Source organism: Plecotus auritus, assembly GCF_963455305.1.
Source record: "Plecotus auritus genome assembly, chromosome: 4".
NCBI lineage: Eukaryota > Metazoa > Chordata > Mammalia > Chiroptera > Vespertilionidae > Plecotus > Plecotus auritus.
The window spans coordinates 409,056-428,338 of NC_137775.1; the positions used below are offsets into that span (position 1 = coordinate 409,056).

The 19,283-nt window shown below is 64.7% G+C and overlaps 1 protein-coding gene across 1 annotated transcript; it reads left to right on the forward strand.

Moving 5' to 3' along the window:
- Nucleotides 1-2,538: 2,538 nt before the first annotated feature.
- THBS2 (thrombospondin 2) lies at nt 2,539-18,487 on the forward strand. Its single transcript, XM_080664652.1, has 21 exons — nt 2,539-2,599; nt 2,872-3,425; nt 4,586-4,670; nt 5,067-5,263; nt 5,656-5,796; nt 6,402-6,498; nt 6,697-6,867; nt 6,990-7,166; nt 7,785-7,958; nt 8,450-8,577; nt 8,651-8,806; nt 9,224-9,442; nt 10,029-10,136; nt 10,751-10,910; nt 11,624-11,742; nt 12,904-13,138; nt 13,250-13,477; nt 13,843-14,114; nt 14,524-14,621; nt 15,614-15,753; nt 16,712-18,487. The coding sequence occupies exons 1-21, from the start codon at nt 2,548-2,550 to the stop codon at nt 16,717-16,719; spliced, it is 3,519 nt and encodes a 1,172-aa protein (XP_080520778.1). The 5' UTR covers nt 2,539-2,547; the 3' UTR covers nt 16,720-18,487.
- The last annotated feature ends 796 nt before the right edge of the window (nt 18,488-19,283 follow it).

The following is a 19,283-nucleotide window of genomic DNA, read 5'->3' on the forward strand; positions in this document are numbered from 1 at the left end:
AGTGCCTCTGGACTGAACAGCTCCCGTGACTAATCGGTTCACCGGTGTGAGGGCGTCACCCGCCGTGGACCCTGCACCCCGCGCCCCGTTGCTTCCCAGCGACGGCTTCTGAGGGACAAGGGCCAGTCCCGCGTCGGGCCAGGGAGACACACGCGAGGCACATTCTTCCTCCCGCGGTTTATTTATAGCCGTTCCCCGTCTGGCCCCTCCTCTGCGGTCCTCGGAGGAGGAGGGATTATGTCATTCTTTCGAGGGAATGAATTAAGCGGAGACAGGAGCATATAAAGCAGAGCCGCTGCCCGGAGGCCAGTGCGCCCCCCACGCGTCAGCCCGGCCGTCCGCGCCCCGCCCAGCGCCCACCCACCCCAGCCCGACCGTCCCAGCCGGATCAGCCCTCCCTGCGGCCTCTTCTCTCCCCCGGTAAGACTTCTTCACTTTACCGAACCGTCTCACTGTCCTTCAGTTTCCTTTAGTTTTCCGAGAAGACGCTTCTGACTTGTAAGAGGGAGGAGGAGAGAACGTGGGCTTAGAGTTGGAGGTGGCGACGTGGCCCGGCCCCGTCTCGCCTGTTCGTATTACGGAGGGACGGAGGCGCGGCCGGTCCAGCCCTGGTCTGGGCACCTGCCTCACCTCCCGAGTGGTTTCAGGGACGTACCTGCCTGGGGGCCTGGGCGCACGAGAGTGTTTTCGGCTGCAGAGTAACAACTCTGCACGGGAAGGTCTGTTATTCTGGGGGACCACGAGGAAGGCATTAGGGGAACAGTTCTGAGAACTGGAGAGAACAATCGGAGGCAATAGACTCCGGCCGCCGAGGAGCGGCTTCCAGAGCGCCACGGATGCCAGGTGAGGAGCGAGTCAGGCCGAGTGCCAGGGCGGCCGGGAGGCGGGTGAGGAGCCACGGCACGGCCGGCAGCTGTGTGGGGTTCACGGGGGCCCCCAGCGCAGCCCTGGGTCTCGGCACCGGCAGGGATGTCGCCGCTCCGATCGCCGTCGCCGCTCCTGCTGTGAGGGCGGGGAGAGGGAGAACCTAAAAGGGCCTCCGGAGCAGCTCCTCGGATGCGGGCGGCGGGCGGCCGTGCCCGCAGGTGTGGTGGCTGTCTCGATCCCGTGAGACGAGACCCTCACTCCCGTGTGGCAGGCAGACAGACGGACAGACAGTCACCTCTGTTTCAGCGAGCACAGGGTCCGTGTCGGAACAGAGGTCATTCACTCTGTTGAAGCCTGGACGCGGAGCTGGCACCAGGAGTGTAGGTCACGTCTGGATGGGCCAGCCTCACCGCTGACCGTGGGGCGGAGGCACCTCGGGGTGAGAGGCCACACGGCCGGCCGCCTGGGCCGCTGACCGGCAGCGTGCTGAGCGGGCGTGGACACGGCGTTCGCTCACGTCCCCCAGTCCTCCTAGGAGCCCGCCGACACAGCTCACTGCCACTGCGCCGGGCTGTCACCGGGCGCGCGTCCAGGTGCCCAACACGTGTGGGTGCTGTGCTCGGGGACCCCCTGCACACGCTCCTCACACCCGCTGGCAGGCGGGCACGTTAAAGGGCGACTTCCCATCCTGCAGACGGGGGACCCGCACGGGGCGGCTCGCCGGCACCCCAACCCGCCCCCACGGCGCAGCTCTGCGCTCAGGTCCGGCTGCCCTGGGCTCTCGGCTTCCCCGGTGCTGCCTGCCCACGGCCAGGCTCCCGACTCCTCGGGGGCTGATGGTGTAAAGCAGGCGTCAGGGCTCTGGGGACCCGTCCGTCCCCTGGGGCCTCCCCACCCCCGCCCCGGAGGGACAGGGCCCATTGGCGAACATTTCTGGAGAGGCACCGAGACCCCACCTCGCTTGGCAGTCCTGCCTAGAGAGAAATCGGGCTCAGGGTCTGGGCTCAGGGCCCGGGCAGCGCAGGAGGGTGGGCCTGGGTGCCCAGCCCCTCCTGGGACGAGGGAGCCGGACCCGGGACCCGGGAGGCCAGCAGGGGTTAACTGCAGCCGCCGCCGCTGCCAGGTCTCCTGACTCCTGGCCCAGCCTCTGCTGAGGCGGCCAACTGACAATCCCAGGAACGGAAAAACAGGCCTGCCTGCGGAACGGCGCCAGCGAGGAGGCCGTGTCCAGGGCGCGTGATTGGTTTCTGTTATTACGGCGCTCCGCACTCAGCTCATTCCTCACGCGTGCACAGTTCATGTTTACTGTGTTCGAGGAGGTTACGCGTAACGTGGTCGTCCTGGCGGTTGCCACACGCCTCAGGGTCACGGCCACACGCTGACGTTTCTCTAGACCCGCGTGCCTCCCCAGGTCCTGGCTGCCCCCCCCCCCCCCCCCCCCGAGCAGCCGAGGGGTGAGGACGCCCTCCTGCCTCCTCTGCCGCCCGCACACGGGACCAGAGCAGGAGCGCTTGCCTCCGGGTCATGACGGTTTATAACGGAGCCTCCCGTGCCATCAGCAGCTGGCCACACGCTGGCTTGTCGTCACTGGTCATCCGAGCAGGGAGCGAGCCCGCACCCAGGTTTGCCCTGGAACTGACCGGCTCTGATGTTTGCAGGCGCCAGCAGCTGCGAGGCGGGATGCTCTGGGCGCTGGTCCTGCCGGCCCTCTGGGCCTCCTGCGGAGCTCAGGGTGAGTCGGTGGCGGGGCCGGAACCTGCGCTGGGGCTGGGGGGGTCACCTGAGGGGTGGGGGGCTGGACAAAGTGAGGTGGTTGGTGACATGCTGGCCCATCAAGGGGACCAGCTGTTTTGGGGACCCCCCTTTGAGAGGCTCTACAGAAGGCACGGGGACCTGGGTGTCGGTGGCCTCGTTAGTTCCTGGCACGTTAAACCCATCTGCACCGAGTGAGGACGCCCCTGCCCCGGCCCCGCCGTCCGTAACCCTGCTCGCTCCCTTGGGCAGCCGGTGACCAGGATGAGGACACGGCCTTCGACCTTTTCAGCATCAGCAACATCAACCGCAAGACCATCGGGGCCAAGCAGTTCCGGGGGCCCGACCCCGGCGTGCCGGCCTACCGCTTCGTGCGGTTTGACTACATCCCGCCGGTGAGCGCGGAGCAGCTGAGCCGCATCGCCCGGCTCATGCGGCAGAGGGAGGGCTTCTTCCTGACGGCCAGCCTGCGGCAGGACCGCAAGTCCCGGGGCACGCTGCTGGCCCTCGAGGGCCCCGGCGCGCACAGGCAGTTCGAGCTGGTCTCCAACGGCCCGGCCGACACGCTGGACCTCACCTACTGGGTGGACGGCACCCAGCACGTGCTGTCCCTGGAGGATGTGGGCCTGGCCGACTCCCAGTGGAAGAACGTCACGGTGCAGGTGGCGGGTGAGACCTTCAGCCTGCACGTGGGCTGCGCCCTGATCGACAGCTTCGCGCTGGACGAGCCCTTCTACGAGCAGCTGGCGACTGACAGGAGCAAGATGTACGTGGCCAAAGGCTCTGCCCGGGACAGCCACTTCAGGGTGCGTATGAGCCGGCGAGGTGCCGCGGAGCTGTGGGAGCGCTGACGGTGGGCGTCTCCTGGTACAAGGCCTGTGTCAGAGTGGGTCAGGCACACGCACACACTTACACACATGTGCACACACAGGTCACACAGTCACATGTGTGGGCATGCACAGACATGTACAAACACTTCAACAAACACACTTGCTCATGTACACCCACATGAACACCTGTGCACACAACCACACACAAGCACCACACCCGTTCACACATGTTCACACCTGTACGTACACAAACACGACACACACACGCACGGGTGTTCATACAGACACCATGCACACACACACACGATGCCAGGAACAAGCAGGACGAGTTGTCGCAGGAGCCCTTCCCTACCTGCACCAACGGCACGAAGGCTGATGAGATCGAGGGACCTGACCCGAATGTTCCCTCCCAGTCCCGCCTCGTTACTGACATGACGGGTGGACGGGTGAACAGCTGTTTTCCTGAGAAAGGCAGGGGGTGACACCGTGCGCGTCTCGTTGAACGCCTTCGGGAAGAGGGTCTTTCTACGCCACCGGCGTCAGGACCACGATGGAGGGCGAGCAGGCCCGTCTCTCCCAGACACCGTGCTCTTGGGAAATAAGTGTGGGCTTCACTTGGTCATTTGAGTAACGGGCCTACAGAGGTTACCGGGTTAATCTCTGGTGGCCAGGCCAAGGGTCAGGGTTAGTGTCAGGGTCACGGCGGGGGTGAGCAAGCTCCCGTGGCACAAGCGGCCCCGGCCCTGCGCGCTCTTACGCTCACGCTGTGGGGACACTGCTCTCGGCTCCTCGCTGTGTCTGTGGTCGGACCCGCAGACGTCTCCAGGGCATTAAGGCTGCTGTGCTCATCGGAGGCCCGAGCCAGGAGGACGGCCCAGGACACCCCACAGGTGGAGCTCAGGAGAGTTCCCAGCTCCCCAGGCCACCTCCTTCCTCTCTAACGCCCACTGCGGGGTCACGCCCCGGCCGCTCCAACGGGGACCTGCACAGGATGCCCCGCCCCCAGGTGCCAGGGCCGAGTGTGAAGGCTCAGAAACACCCCCATGTCCACGGGCCTCGTGTTTCCACTTCACCCACGTCGCGTGGCCGCCCTGCTGTGGTTTGCCCATCCCCGTGTTCCTCCTTGTCACCCGCAGGGTTTGCTGCAGAACGTCTACTTAGTGTTTGACAACTCGGTGGAAGAGGTGCTCAGCAGGAAAGGCTGTCCGCAAAGCCAGGGAGGTAGGTGTGTTCTGAGCAACACTCCCCGTCCTGGGTGGGTTTCTGCTCGCGTGTGTGCGCGCGTGCGCGTGTGCGTGAGAATGCGGGCTAGGGAGAATTTACAGTACGTGCATAGATGCCACCTCGACAGAACCGCGCCGTGTGTGGGCGAGGCAGGAGAAGCCTGAGGCAGGACAAGGACAGGCGACAGAGGAAGGGAACTCGGTGGAGGAAGAGGGGAGCTGTCAGAACACGGGCAGGACGTGTGACGGAGTCAGGAACGTCCCGGGGGAACGGGTACCCAGGGCTGTCTGACCCCCTGCTGGGCGGGCTCAGCGCCGAGTCCGAGCGGGTCAGGAGTGGGACAGGCCTCCCGCTGAAGGGGGTTCCGACCAGGCCTCCCTCACATCCCCGCAGCGGAGGCCAACGCCATCAGCGAGAACACGGAGACGCTGCACCTGAGCCCCGCGGTCACCACGGCGTACGTGGGCCCGAGCGCAGCGCAGAGGCCGGGCGTGTGCGAGCGCTCCTGCGAGGAGCTGGGCAGCATGGCCAGCGAGCTGTCGGGGCTGCGCGTCGTCGTCAACCAGCTGCACGAGAGCCTCCGGAAAGTGGTGGGTGCCGGGGAGGCCAGTCACAGCCCCGCCCGCACACACAGCCGAGGGCGAGCCCGTCCCGACTGCCCAGGGTGGGTGGGGGCCGAGGGAATGGGCACAGCAAGACCAAGGACACCTTCTGGAATTTTCCACCAGGAGCGAGGGGTGGGGTGGTGAGCACGTGTCAGGTGAAGTGACACCCGCGAGGTGTCGGCTTGGCCAGGCCACGGGTGTGAGCGGTCTGTGCGTGTCGCGGTTTGCACACCTGCTCCCTCCATGGGTGCACGTCGCAGCGAGTCACTCTGCACACCTGCCCCCCTGGGCCCGCAGAGCTGTGGGGAGGGACGTGCTTTCACGGGAGCACGGCCACCGAGTGCTCCTGTCTGTCCTTAAACCTCCCCGACTTCCAGTCCAACGACAACCAGGTCCTCTGGGAGCTCATGGGGGGGCCCCCGAAGACGAGGAACATGTCCGCGTGCTGGCAGGACGGCCGGTTCTTCGCGGAAAATGAGACCTGGGTGGTGGACAGCTGCACCAGATGCACCTGCAAGGTGAGGCCCTCAGCCCGCGCTCCTCAGCCCCTGGCGCTGGCGGGGCAGCCGGCCTTGGCGGGCCGTCGGGCGCGGGGCAGCGAGAGCGGGCGTGGGGGAACAGAGGTGGCCACAGCATGACACCCGTCAGCCTCCCTGCTCTGCACATAAAGAAAGCAAAGTCCAGGGGGGTGAGGTGACGGCCCATGTCACCAGTGGCCACAGGCGGTGGACAGAGCCGCCAGGAGGCCCTCCAGCTGTGTTAGGTCCGCTCAGCTCCACGAGGGCCAGGAGGCTCAGCCGAGACACCCGGGGCGGCCCGTGGGTCGCTCAGGTCATCCTCCGAGTTTCCCGTCACTCGTCTCCGCAGATGGTGCCTCGGACATTACGCAGCACCAGCCCACCCCGCAGCCCTGTCCGCCCGCCGGCTGCACCGGGACGGTCTCCGTGGCCATGGCTCTGGGGAGGCAGGCAGGGGGCGCAGGGGCCAGCTCTGGATGCCGGGATGGGCGACTGAGGGTCTGTGGGGTGGAGACCACTGTGCCCATCCGAGGGGCCTTTCCACCCTGCCAGCCCCGCGGCTGACTTCTCTGAGAGGCTACATGAACGCCGTTCTTTCCTCGCAGAAATTTAAAACCGTTTGCCACCAAATCTCCTGCCCGCCAGTGACCTGCGCCAACCCGTCGCTGCTGGAGGGGGACTGCTGCCCATCCTGCTTCCCCTGTGAGTGCGGGTGCACCCCGCTTTCCTCTCGGGGTGCGGCTCAGGCCGGCGTGCCCAGGGACACATCACCCGGCTGTCCACCCTCGCTGCCCAGCCATCAGCGTCTCCAAGGCCTTGAATTAGGTCCGAGGGCTTCTGTCCCGGCCGTCCCTCCTGCGCCATCACCGGGGAGGCCTGACCGGCTTGTTTCCCTCCCAGTGGCCGATGGCGAGGAGGGCTGGTCGCCGTGGGCGGAGTGGACCCAGTGCTCAGTCACCTGTGGGCCTGGCACCCAGCAGAGAGGAAGGTCCTGCGATGTCACCAGCAACACCTGCCTGGGGCCCTCCATCCAGACGCGGGCCTGCAGCCTGGGCAAGTGCGACCACCGCAGTGAGTCCCGGGGCCGCTCCGGGGGGTGGGTTTGGGAGGCGCCGGCTGGTCCGCAGGCTCCGGCGGGTCCCTCCTCTCCAGGCCGATGGCCGCCGCTGACGCCCGCGCCTCTCGTGTGCTAGTCCGGCAGGACGGCGGCTGGAGCCACTGGTCCCCGTGGTCCTCTTGCTCCGCGACCTGTGGGCTCGGCAACATCACGAGGATCCGTCTCTGCAACTCGCCGGTGCCCCAGATGGGGGGCAGGGGCTGCAAAGGCGGCGGCCGCGAGACGAAAGGCTGCCAGGGCGCCCCGTGCCCGAGTGAGTGGGACGAGGCGGGTGGGGCGGGCGCGTGGGGGCAGCTGGGACCAGGGCTTGGCAGGCCCGAGAGATGGAAGGAAGGTGCCCAGTCCCCTTGCTGGCTGGCCTGGAGGCAGCCCTGGGCATCGATGCCCAGCACCCGGGCTGGGCGCTGCCCTCGTCTGCGCCCGTGCAGGTAAGTCCCACCAACCTGCACAGTGGACCAGAACCAGAACGGGTGTAGCCGGTGCCCAGACGAGGTGCCGGACACGGCCAGCTGCCGGGCGTGACTCCAGGACGCCAGAGAATGTGGGTCCCGGCACCAGGACCTCCTTCGGGAGCCTAGCTCCTGGGTGTCCTGTCACGCAGAGGAAGGCGTGGGGTGACGGGAAGGGGCGTTAACGCTGAACCTCAAGGTCACACCTCCCCGCACGTTACCGAGGTCCCCGCAGCCCCGTCACCTCCACACCCAAAGGGGCTGTGACTTCTCTTCCGAGACCCTCAGCTCCGTGGCCCTGACCTCAGTCACCGAAGGGCTTCTCGCCAAATTCCGCCGCGTTGGAGGCCCGCGTCACGGCTTCCCCCGCCCGGCCCGCAGGGCACCCGGCTGACGCCGTCCCGTCCCCGCTCTCCCCGCAGTCGACGGCCGCTGGAGCCCCTGGTCCCCGTGGTCCGCCTGCTCCGTCACCTGCGCCGGCGGCATCCGCGAGCGCACGCGCGTCTGCAACAGCCCGGAGCCCCAGCACGGCGGGAAGGCCTGCGTGGGCGACCGCACGGAGCAGCAGATGTGCAACAAGCGGGGCTGCCCCGCAGGTGAGCGCCCGGCGCCGCCCGTCCCCGCGGCCACAACGGGCTCCGACGTGACCGCTGGGCTTCCTTCTGACCAAGGGGAGGAGAGACACAGAGAACCAGGAAAGCCGACGCAGGCACACAGGTCCCGCCCCCAACACCGCGACAGGCGCCTCCGCACCTGGTTTCTGGAAGAGCGGAACCGTGCGCGCAGGCGGCACACCGTGTCCTGCAGCCTGTGGTGCGCACGCGCATCCCCCAGCTCCACGGCTCAGCGTGCGCGGCGCCCCGCCCTCCGCCCTCCGCCCTCCGCCCCCCGCCCCATGAGCGGCGCCTACCGTGTGCGGCCCCCGAGGTTGCGCGTCACCCCCCTTACGTCCCTCAGTTTCCCTACAACCAAACGTTAGTGCTGACCTGCCCGGTGCCTCCAGGGGCTCCGTGAGTGTCCGAGTCGCTCCTGGGCCGGTTCCGTGGCTGCCCCACCAGCGGCCCTGACCGCTCTGCTCCCCACGCAGACGGCTGCCTGTCCAACCCCTGCTTCCCGGGCGCCCAGTGCAACAGCTTCCCCGACGGCTCCTGGTCCTGCGGCTCCTGCCCAGTGGGCTTCCTGGGCAACGGGACCCACTGCGAGGACCTGGACGAAGTGGGTGCCCACCCTGGGCAGGGCGGAGGGGCGCCTCAGAGGCGGGGCGGCTCACCCCTGCTTGTCCCCGCAGTGCGCCCTGGTCACCGATGTCTGCTTCTCCACGAGCAGCAAGTCCCAGCGCTGCGTCAACACGGACCCCGGGTTCCACTGCCTGCCCTGCCCGCCTCGCTACAAGGGCACCCAGCCCTTCGGGGTCGGCCTGGAGGCCGCGCAGACGGGAAAGCAGGTGGGCAGGGCGGCACAGCCCTTTTGTGACTCAGCCTTCCCAACAGCCAGCCAGGAACTGGGGAGACGGCGGGTAGAGACGGGGGAAGGGCAGCGTTCTGGAGAGACGGCCCTCGAGAGCCGACCACGTGGGGGCAGAGCTCAGCTGCGGCCACAGGACCCACGAGGACCAGCTCTCGGTTTTTCCTGAGTCAGCAGCTCCCGTATCACCGGGGCTCTGACAGGTGTCGGCAGCACCCGGTGGGGACCCTGAGTGCCTCCGGGTGGCTCCCGAAGGAGCAGAGTCCCAGCGCCTGTCACTCGGAGGCATCCTCGGGAGGCCCTCCTGGGAGGGTCGCACAGCCCCGAGCTCATGGCCTGGGCCCCGTGAAAGTGGGGCTGGGGTCCTGGGGTGCCCACCAGTGTGGCCCTCCTCCAGGTGTGTGAGCCCGAGAACCCGTGCCGGGACAAGACCCACCGCTGCCACCGGCAGGCCGAGTGCATCTACTTGGGCCACTTCAGCGACCCCATGTACAAGTGCGAGTGCCAGACGGGCTACGCGGGCGACGGGCTCATCTGCGGGGAGGACTCGGACCTGGACGGCTGGCCCAACAAGAACCTGGTCTGTGCCACCAACGCCACCTACCACTGCATCAAGGTGAGGGCGCCTGGGACACAGCGCCGAGGTCTCCAACGGGGGGAGGGGGGGAGGCCGGGCCACCCGTTGGGTGGGCTGTCCCCTGACCCCCTCGGGGTGCTTCGTCCCGTCCTGTCGGTGTCTGCACAGCTCGGCCCTGACCTGTGATGTTTCTAAAGCCTGATCGGTGGCGCGTCACGCACGCCCCTGCCCCTGGGAAGGGCGGACCCAGGGCAGTGATCCGGAGCCTGAGGCCTGGGTTGCGAGCCGTCAGCAGTCGCCGCACCGTCCCAGACTCTGGCCCGGCCCGGAGGTGATGTCTTGGAGCTGTGGCCTCCTGGTGGACGAGCTGATGTTCACGAGAAGGAGAAGGGACGGTGGGGCTCGGTCCGCAGCCGTATTTCCTCGGAGCAGCCGTCCCTCCTCAGGCGTTGAGCGGCGTCACGGGGTCCTGGGCTCAGGACGGCGTCGGTGGTCTTGACTCTGCAGGGGTGGTGACGTGGTTTCCAGGGCAGCCCAGATGTGAGGCCCCATCTCGGCCCCCAGCTGTCGCTGCTCCTCCTGCAGGAAGGCCCGGCGTCCTAACGTGTGCTTCCTCTGGTCCCAGGACAACTGTCCCCTGCTGCCCAACTCCGGGCAAGAAGACTTCGACAAGGACGGCATCGGCGACGCCTGCGATGACGACGATGACAACGATGGCGTCAGCGACGAGAAGGTGGGAGGGTCCGCGTCCTTGGAGCCTGCGCTGGGTCAGGAGCAGAGGGTCAGGGATGAGAGCCTCACGCTAAACAGTCGCCGTGAACTGTCGTGACGGGGCTCCTGCCTGTGTCACCGTCACCAACGAGAAGGCTGGTCCTTCACCACAGGAGTGACCGGCCGAGCCTGGAGCTGCCGGGCGCCGGCGGGAAGCGTTGCGAACAGTTTAACGCGCTGCTCACTGGTGGCGCAGTGTTACAGCCACACCTAACCGGGACCTGCAGGGTGGACGGTGCCAGCTTTCACTCACAGCTTTGCTGCATCTGCCTTCTGCTGACCCACTGACTCATTCATTCATTCATTCATTCATTCATTCATTCATCTACTCAGTCACTCACTCACTCGTAGTTACGCACCTGCCTTCACCAGGGAGTGTATGCTGTCATCTCTGCGCGAGAAAATCTCAAAATGTTCAAGAGAGGCAGGTGCACATATAAGTAGGAAGCGGTCTGAGGTCAGGCGTGTGCTGGGTTGGCCGCGCCCGTGCAGACGCGCTGGCCCCGACCTCTGACCTCTGCTGGACGGTGTGTCTGCTGGGCTGTCTCTCTAGTTCCTCCCCCGCGTTCCCTGCAGGACAACTGCCAGCTCCTCTTCAACCCGCGCCAGTTGGACTACGACCAGGACGAGGTGGGGGACCGCTGCGACAACTGCCCGCACGTGCACAACCCCGCCCAGATCGACACCGACCACAACGGCGAGGGCGACGCCTGCTCCGTGGACATCGATGGCGACGGTCAGTGCCGCGCGCCCGCACGGGCGTGTCTAAGACCCTGAGTGAAGCTGGCCGCGTTCTGCTCTGTGTTTGCTGGACCCGCTCAGCTTGCCCCACGGCTGAGACGAGGCGGCGCCTCTCGGAGCTGTTCGCGTCCGCCCGTCGCTCCCGCGGCCACGGACGGGTCGCAGCTTCTGCTCCTTTCCTGCTGCCCTGCAGCTGGGTGACCCTCCCCCCACACCCCAGGCCTGTCTCACGCTTTTCCTGGGGCTCATGGATTGGAGTGTTCGCTGCCTCGTCACTGACAGGGTGACGCCGTGGTCCACGGGGAGCCTCTGTCTCTTCACAGCTCCTGTCTCGATGGACTTCGTAATCTGTTTTAGGTTTCTTCGTAATCTGTTTCAGCCACCTTCGCCCACATCGGTGCCCGTTCCTTTCCCGCTCATGTGGGCACGGTGCCAGGGCCTCGGAGCCTCAGCTGCTCGCTCGCCCCGGCACCCAGGGCGCGTGTCCTAAGTGGCTATTCGGAGAATAGCACCGCGGACTCCGGCTGACCGGGCACAGCCAGTGGCCACCCGGGTGCCACCTGAAAGTTAACGGGAACGGCACCCAGGCGCGTCCACGCAGCCGTATCTCCTCACTCACCCCCTCTGTCCGGCGGGAGCCTGGCTGTCAGGGACTCGGTGACGGGAGCTCGGTGCTTCTGTTCCACTGGCCACGCCCTCTCCCCGCAGATGTCTTCAACGAGCGGGACAACTGTCCCTACGTCTACAACACGGACCAGAGGGACACGGACGGCGATGGCGTGGGCGACCACTGCGACAACTGCCCCCTGGTGCACAACCCCGACCAGGTGGGTGGCCGTGGGGTGTCGGAGCGGGGCTGGGGCCCGGGCCTTTCAGTCTCAGACATAAATGCACGTACGTCCCTGTGAGCGTCCCTGAACCCGGCCAAGGCCCGACACGGGGACATGTGCCGAACTGACCTCCAAGCTCGGCCCTCGCGCCTCGGTGGCCTCGGCTGGACCGACTGAGGCTTCGCCGTGTGGTCTGAGGGCCTCGCGTCTCCATCGCGTTGTCTGCACTTATTTCCCGGCTCAGCCGGCTCTGGCTTTCCCAGAGTTGCCTCGGGAGACACGTGAGAACATGTGTATGTAGTTCATAGGAGGCAGAGCGGCAGCAGCTGTGGGTTTACAGCTGTGAGCACATGGAGCAGAGGTTATTCTTTTTTAAAAAAAAATATATTTTATTGATTTTTTACAGAGAGGAAGGGAGAGGGATAGAGAGTTAGAAACATCGATGAGAGAGAAACATCGATCAGCTGCCTCCTGCACACCCCCCACTGGGGATGTGCCCACAATCAAGGTACATGCCCTTGACCGGAATCGAACCCGGGACCCTTCAGTCCGCAGGCCGACTCTCTATCCACTGAGCCACACCGGTTAGGGCACAGAGGTTATTCTTGCAATATTATTGTTATTATTTTAATCCTCACCCAAGGATATTCTTCCATTGATTTTTAGAGAGAGTGGAAGGAAGAGAGAGACAAAAACATTGATGTGAGAGAGACACATCTACTGGTTGCCTCCCCCATGGGCCCCGACTGGGGGCAAGGAGTAAACCCACAACTGAGGTACGTGCCCTCGATCAGGAATCGAACCTGCGACCCTTCGGTCCATGGGCCGGCACGCTAACCACTGAGCAACCGGCCAGGGCTATTCTTGCATTATTATTTATTAATTGTCGTATTATTTTCCACACGAACAACTGTAAACCTGCCGCTGCCCGCCCCGTGTGTGACCGCGGACGATGTCGGAAAGGGCTTCATTCTGGACAGCTTCCCGTCTCCCTAAGGGAGAGGCCCCGTGGAGAGAGCAGGGGTGGCGAGCCGGGTCCCGCCGGGCTGTGTGTAGACGGCAGAGTGATCTCGGGGAGCCGCCCCTGCCCGCAGACCGGCCGCTCCCGGGGGTGAGGGTCCCCGAGACCCCGCTCACGGCGGGTGCTCTGTGCCCCAGATCGACGTGGACAACGACCTGGTGGGGGACCAGTGTGACGACAACGAGGACATCGATGAGGACGGCCACCAGAACAACCAGGACAACTGCCCCTACATCGCCAATGCCAACCAGGCCGACCACGACGGCGACGGCCGGGGCGACGCCTGCGACTCGGACGACGACAACGACGGGGTGCCCGACGACCGTGACAACTGCCGGCTGGTCTTCAACCCCGGCCAGGAGGACGTGGACGGTGGGTGTGACAGTGCACGGCCAGTGCCCGCCCGCCACGGGCTCCCGGGGACGAGAGCTGCTCCTGAGGCCGGCGCGGCCCCTCCTGACGGCCGTCTCGTCCTCGTGGCAGGTGACGGGCGGGGCGACGCCTGCAAGGACGACTTCGACAACGACAGCGTCCCCGACATCGACGACGTGTGTCCCGAGAACAGCGCCATCAGTGAGACCGACTTCAGGAACTTCCAGATGGTGCACCTGGACCCCAAGGGCACCACGCAGATCGACCCCAACTGGGTCATCCGCCACCAGGGCAAGGAGCTGGTGCAGACGGCCAACTCGGACCCTGGCATCGCCGTGGGTGAGCCTCGGCGCGCCCTCCCGGGTCGGGGCCGCCGTGCCCACGCGGCTCCTTACAGCCACAGGGGGCTCGGGGGTCCTCCGTGGCCCCGTCCCCGCAGCCGTAGCCACCTCTGCTTAGAGCTGGCACTCGCCTCGCCCTCGTCTCTGAAAGGCTGGTTTTAGGAGGCCATTTGCCCTTTGGTTGTGTGACCCTGAGCCACCGCCGTCACTAGCGCAGCGCGTGTGGCTCTGTGTGGCTCCCTGGGTCTGGTCTGCAGAGACGACCCCTGTGCGTGTGCTCGCACCCAGGGACAGAGCCCGGGTGGGGCGGGCACGGCGCCGGGAGGCTGCCCTGACCGCCTCGGCCCTGCCCCTCGCGCACAGGCTTCGACGAGTTCGGGTCCGTGGACTTCAGCGGCACCTTCTACGTGAACACCGACCGGGACGACGACTACGCCGGCTTCGTCTTCGGCTACCAGTCCAGCAGCCGCTTCTACGTGGTGATGTGGAAGCAGGTGACCCAGACCTACTGGGAGGACCAGCCCACCCGCGCCTACGGCTACTCGGGCGTGTCCCTCAAGGTGGTCAACTCCACCACCGGCACCGGCGAGCACCTGAGGAACGCGCTGTGGCACACGGGGAACACGGCGGGGCAGGTGAGGGCGGGAGCCGGCCCACCCTGAGGACACCACCTTCTCTTCTGTCCTTAACTCGGGGACAATTACGTTAACCCCCTCCCTGAGTCTCCCCCAATTACAGGCACCGAGCTGGAACTTTTGTAAACATGACGGGCGATTCTCTGGCCAATTAGACAGGGAGACGGTTTAAAAGTAGGTGTTTCTCCCACGGTCCCGGCTCAGGGCGTGGAGGGTCCAGAACCTGGTTCCGTGACCCGGCTCAGGGCTGTGCTCTTAGCACTGAACGTCCTGGTCCCTGCCGGTAACTCTCCACCCACCCTGGAGTTTATTCTATGAACGGGGTCGCGGGGTTGGTATGCAGAGCAACACCCCCCGTTCCCATTTGCTGTTGTGACTGCACTCAGGACTCGGGGCGATGTTTTCTCAGGTGCGGACGCTGTGGCACGACCCCAAAAACATTGGCTGGAAGGACTACACTGCCTACCGGTGGCACCTGACACACAGGCCCCGGACGGGCTACATAAGGTGAGCCCCCCAACCCCCCCCCAATCTCAGGCCCCGGACGGGCTACGTAAGGTGAGCCCCCCAACACCCCCAACCTCAGGCCCCGGACGGGCTACGTAAGGTGAGCCCCCCAACACCCCCAACCTCAGGCCCCGGACGGGCTACGTAAGGTGAGCCCCCCAACACCCCCAACCTCAGGCCCCGGACGGGCTACGTAAGGTGAGCCCCCCAACCTCAGGCCCCAGACGGGCTACATAAGGTGAGCCCCCCAACACCCCCAACCTCAGGCCCCAGACGGGCTACGTAAGGTGAGCCCCCCAACCCCCCCCAACCTCAGGCCCCGGATGGGCTACGTAAGGTGAGCCCCCCAACCCCCCCAACCTCAGGCCCCAGACGGGCTACGTAAGGTGAGCCCCCCAACCCCCCGACCTCAGGCCCCAGACGGGCTACATAAGGTGAGCCCCCCGGACCCCAGGCCCTGGATGGGCTACGTAAGGTGAGCCGCTCCTGAGGGACGGAAGGACATGCTGCTCGCTGTACGGACTGCCTTTGGCTCTGAAAGGCAGAGACATGGCCAACCCCCTGCTCTGGGTCAGGGATTGTGGTGTGGGGAGGGGGAGGGGGAGGGGGATGGGGAGGGGGATGGGGATGGGGATGGGGAGGGGGATGGGGATGGGGAGGGGGATGGGGATGGGGATGAGGGATGGGGATGGGGAGGGGGATGGGGAGGGGGAGGGGGAGGGGGATGGGGATGGGGATGAGGGATGGGGATGGGGATGGGGATGAGGGATGGGGATGGGGAGGGGGATGGGGATGGGGAGGGGGATGAGGGATGGGGAGGGGGATGGGGAGGGGGATGGGGATGGGGATGGGGAGGGGGAGGGGGATGGGGATGGGGGTGAGGGACAGGGGTGAGGCCTGAGTCGCAGCTGGGGCATGGCCAGGAGCAAGCAGTTTCCTCCCAGGAGCCCTCCCCAGAGTTTACGCCCTCCCTCTCCCCCGCCCGCCCGCAGGGTCTTGGTGCACGAAGGGAAGCAGGTCATGGCGGACTCGGGGCCCATCTACGACCAAACCTACGCGGGCGGGCGGCTGGGCCTGTTTGTCTTCTCTCAAGAAATGGTCTATTTCTCGGACCTCAAGTACGAATGCAGAGGTGGGTGCGGGACGGCCAGGCCGGAGGCAGGCGGGGGCACCTGTGCGCTCGGTCACGCGGCTGTGGCGTGAGCGAGGGCTCGGCCCTGGCAGATGCTGGTTTGCTCAGCTTGAGCTGTTGTAATGGTTTAAGTTGAATGTGGGAGGCCACACACTTAGCAAATGCTCACAGCCCCACCCATCCATGGCGCCCACCACACGTCCGGCGCTCTCTAACCTCCAGGCCCCTAGTGGGACTTGACAGCACTGCCCGTGTGAAAGGAAGAGAGAGAGAGCGAGAGCGAGAGCGAGAGCGAGAGAGAGAGAGAGGGAGGGAGAGACTGCCAGAGGGAGGAGGAGGGAGGAGGGGAGGCAGGGAGGAGGCTCAGCGCTCTTTCTACAAGTGCATTTGACTCAAATGATTACCGACCTGGAGGGAACCTGGCTCCCACGAGGCCAGAAAACACCGCTTGGGCCACGAGGCAAGTGAGGCTCAGAGCTGCTGCTCCGACCACACGTGACACAGACGCTGAGGCCGAGGGAGGGCTCAGGGCTGACGGACCTTCCTGCCTCCGGTCAGCGTCCTGGTCCTGTGCCAGTGGCCTTTCTGGACATCCGTCCCCTCCCTGCAGGTCTGCATCCACGCATCATCCAGCACGTGTGGAATTCTTTTTTAAAAATATACCGTTACTGATGTCAGAGAGGAAGGGAGAGGGAGAGAGAGAAACATCCACGATGAGAGAGAATCATGGGTCAGCTGCCTCCTGCACGCCCCACCCTGGGGATCAAGCCCGCAACCCGGGCATGTGCCCCGAATCGAACCGTGACCTCCTGGTTCATAGGTCAATGCTCAACCCCTGAGCCATCCTGGTGGGGCAGGGATGTCTTTTTTAGAGATTGAAATAATGGCATTTCAGGTTGTAGGTCAAAGAACACAGAATGAGACCAATGCCCGTCCTAACCGCGGACTGTTTTTCTAGATGTGTGAACGGGCCGCACGCGTGTCCCGCACGCACTGTAGGTGCTGTTACTAGACCCCTCCTCGTCCTGGCCCCCGGCTTCTCTCGCTGGCAGCGTCTTCTGACCTTGACCTTAACTTCGAGCGGCTCTTCACCTCCTTCAACCCCAAGCCCAAGTGCCTCCAGAGGGCAGATGCCAGTGGGCCCCGAAGATGGACGCCCAGCCCGCCCAGGAAGCAGTGATGGCACACGAGACTTTACGTGGCGTGGCCACCGCCGTGGCATTGTTTCTTCTTGTTTGCTTAAAGAGACGACGTGTGCGTGTAAAGGGTGACTGCCGACTGTGTTTATGTGCACGCGGAGCTGAAGGGCATACTGTGCGCGAGACGTTATCGCCACTCAGGCGGCAGCACGTCCCACACGGCTCACACCCCGCTGCTGCCGCTCCTGTGGGGCTGCCCACGCTCGCGTCACGTTAGCTCCCCCAGGAAGAGGCTCCCGCATGGCTGAAGTGGGGCGTGGCCGGGCAAGGCAAACCCCGCCCCTAATCTTTCCTGCAGTGACAGCCCCCCCTCGGCAGAGAGGGGGTCTGCCCAGGAGGGGACATCCTGCCCACTGGCTGGCACACGGGCTAGGTGGGGCCTGGCGGTGCCCTCCCAGGGGGCCCTCACATGGCTGCTCAAGCTGTCAGGGACTCGGGAGAGCTCACCAGTCGCCACCTGGCCCACGTCTGATCGAGTGTTCTCCTGGCTTCTCTCCCACCTCTGCCCCGAGGCCAGGCAGGCAGAGATGGGCAGTGCCCGCCGGGCTTTGAGACCATGGCAGAGGCACCTGCTCCTAATCGGGTGATGGGTTTCCTTGAGGCTCCCGTTACACATGCTGTGCCCGTATTTCCTGAAGGAAGACAGCAGGCAGGTCATCCCAGGACTTCCCTGACCTCTGTCGGGGCCACGGAGGGCGTGCGAGTTCTAGGATAAGCACCTGACCAGCACATAACGATACAAAGGCGGTTACGGCGGACCTTCCTGTCGAAACACGAGGCTCGATAATTTATGTTGTCGGAACAACGTGCTGTAAAATGCGGTAGAATAAATAAATGATGCTGAGCGTTGCCGGTGGCTCTGATGCGACCTTCCTCCCGTCCTCTCTCCGAGCGTGAGGGCTTGGCCTTGCTTGGCAGCGGGTCTGGCCAAAGCTGCCGTGACTGGCACCCGGCCACGCGGGTCGGGTTCCTTGGTGCTGAAGCTGTGTGAGCTCTCCGCAGGGGCTGTCTCAGCGGAGAAGCTGGTCTTGTCCGACGGGGCGACTCCTTCCTTTCTGTTCCCATTTCCTTTCGAGGCCAGATCTCGAGCCCCCGAAGCGTTTGCCCCCACCACACAGTTCACTGATAAAGTCGGTTTGCTGCTCCCTCTGAGGTTGGCTTTCTGTACTCCGCTGCACTTCTTACTTTTTTGTGGACTTCTGTTCCCACGACAACAGGGTGGCGGACGTGACTGAGGGGGGAGGGGGTGGCCCTCCGTGGGGCGCTGTTTGCCGAAGGCCGCAGCGGTGTGGGATGGCGATGTGAATATTAGAATGTACCATATTTTTTGTAAATTATTTATGTTTTTTTTTTTTAAACCATCTTCTCGTACAGATGGATGAGACTTCGCTTGGTTTGCCAAAGACTGTAAATATTTATTTATTTGTTCGTTCACACGGTCAACGCTTCACCACGGAACCCTGCCTTTAGCGAGAGCCTCATTTTATACTTTAAAGATGAACGGCAGAAAATAAACTGTGAAAAGGTTTTTACAGAAATGGATCTCTCTCCCTTTTTTAAAAAGAAGAGTTTCCACCCGGGGGGGGGTGGGGTGGGAGGAAGGGGATACCCCAACGGGAGGTTTGCCGTCGCCCCCTCCCCCCCGCCCCACCCCGTGTCGTGAACACGCCAACGAGCTGTTTATTATACAGACGTTCAGCGTGTTTCGTTTCCTGCCTGTGAAATCGTCTAGTTGTCCTTGGTTGGACCAGAACACACCCTTTTTCCTGTTTAAAAAGATGGAATCCTTGTTCTTCTATGTGGTGTCAGGAACACACTGCACTGTAATATGTGGTGCATATGCACAGTGGGGTCCCCCTCAGCCATCAGAGGCGGAGCGCTGCCGTCGCAGACGCAGGGGCGGGCTGGGGGGCATCGTCACTGGAATACGTCGCACAGGGAGGTTGAGACCCGCCTGGGCCACTCACAGGTGGAACCTGAACCTGAAAGCACCCATGAGCCAACAGGACAAGAGAACAAAGAGAACGCAGCCCCAGCCCCGCGTGGGGTCACCGGAGGGGAGGGTGTAGGAAAGGCTAAAGCGGGTGAACGGTGACCGAAGGAGGTTTGACTCTGGGGCTCCGTCTGGGGGTGTGGACCCGGGCTCTGCCCTGGCAGCGCCCCAGCAACGTCGGGCTGACCCGCTCCGGGGGGATCAGTGCTGCTGGACAGGGATGTCACACGGACGATGCCACGTCCATCGCTGCGGCCCTTACAGGTGATTCTTTCTAACCCCAAGCTCCTTCCTCCGCCGTATCTCCTGGGACTGACAGATGGTGTGACCCGTACACT

Bases quoted from the DNA above. Each gene is read 5' to 3' on its own strand.
- THBS2 (XM_080664652.1), top strand. From the start codon at position 2,548: ATGCTCTGGGCGCTGGTCCTGCCGGCCCTCTGGGCCTCCTGCGGAGCT. The intron at 10,137-10,750 runs GTGGGAGGGTCC...CGTTCCCTGCAG, and splicing joins ATGGCGTCAGCGACGAGAAG to GACAACTGCCAGCTCCTCTT. The intron at 14,622-15,613 runs GTGAGCCCCCCA...GCCCGCCCGCAG, and splicing joins CCCCGGACGGGCTACATAAG to GGTCTTGGTGCACGAAGGGA.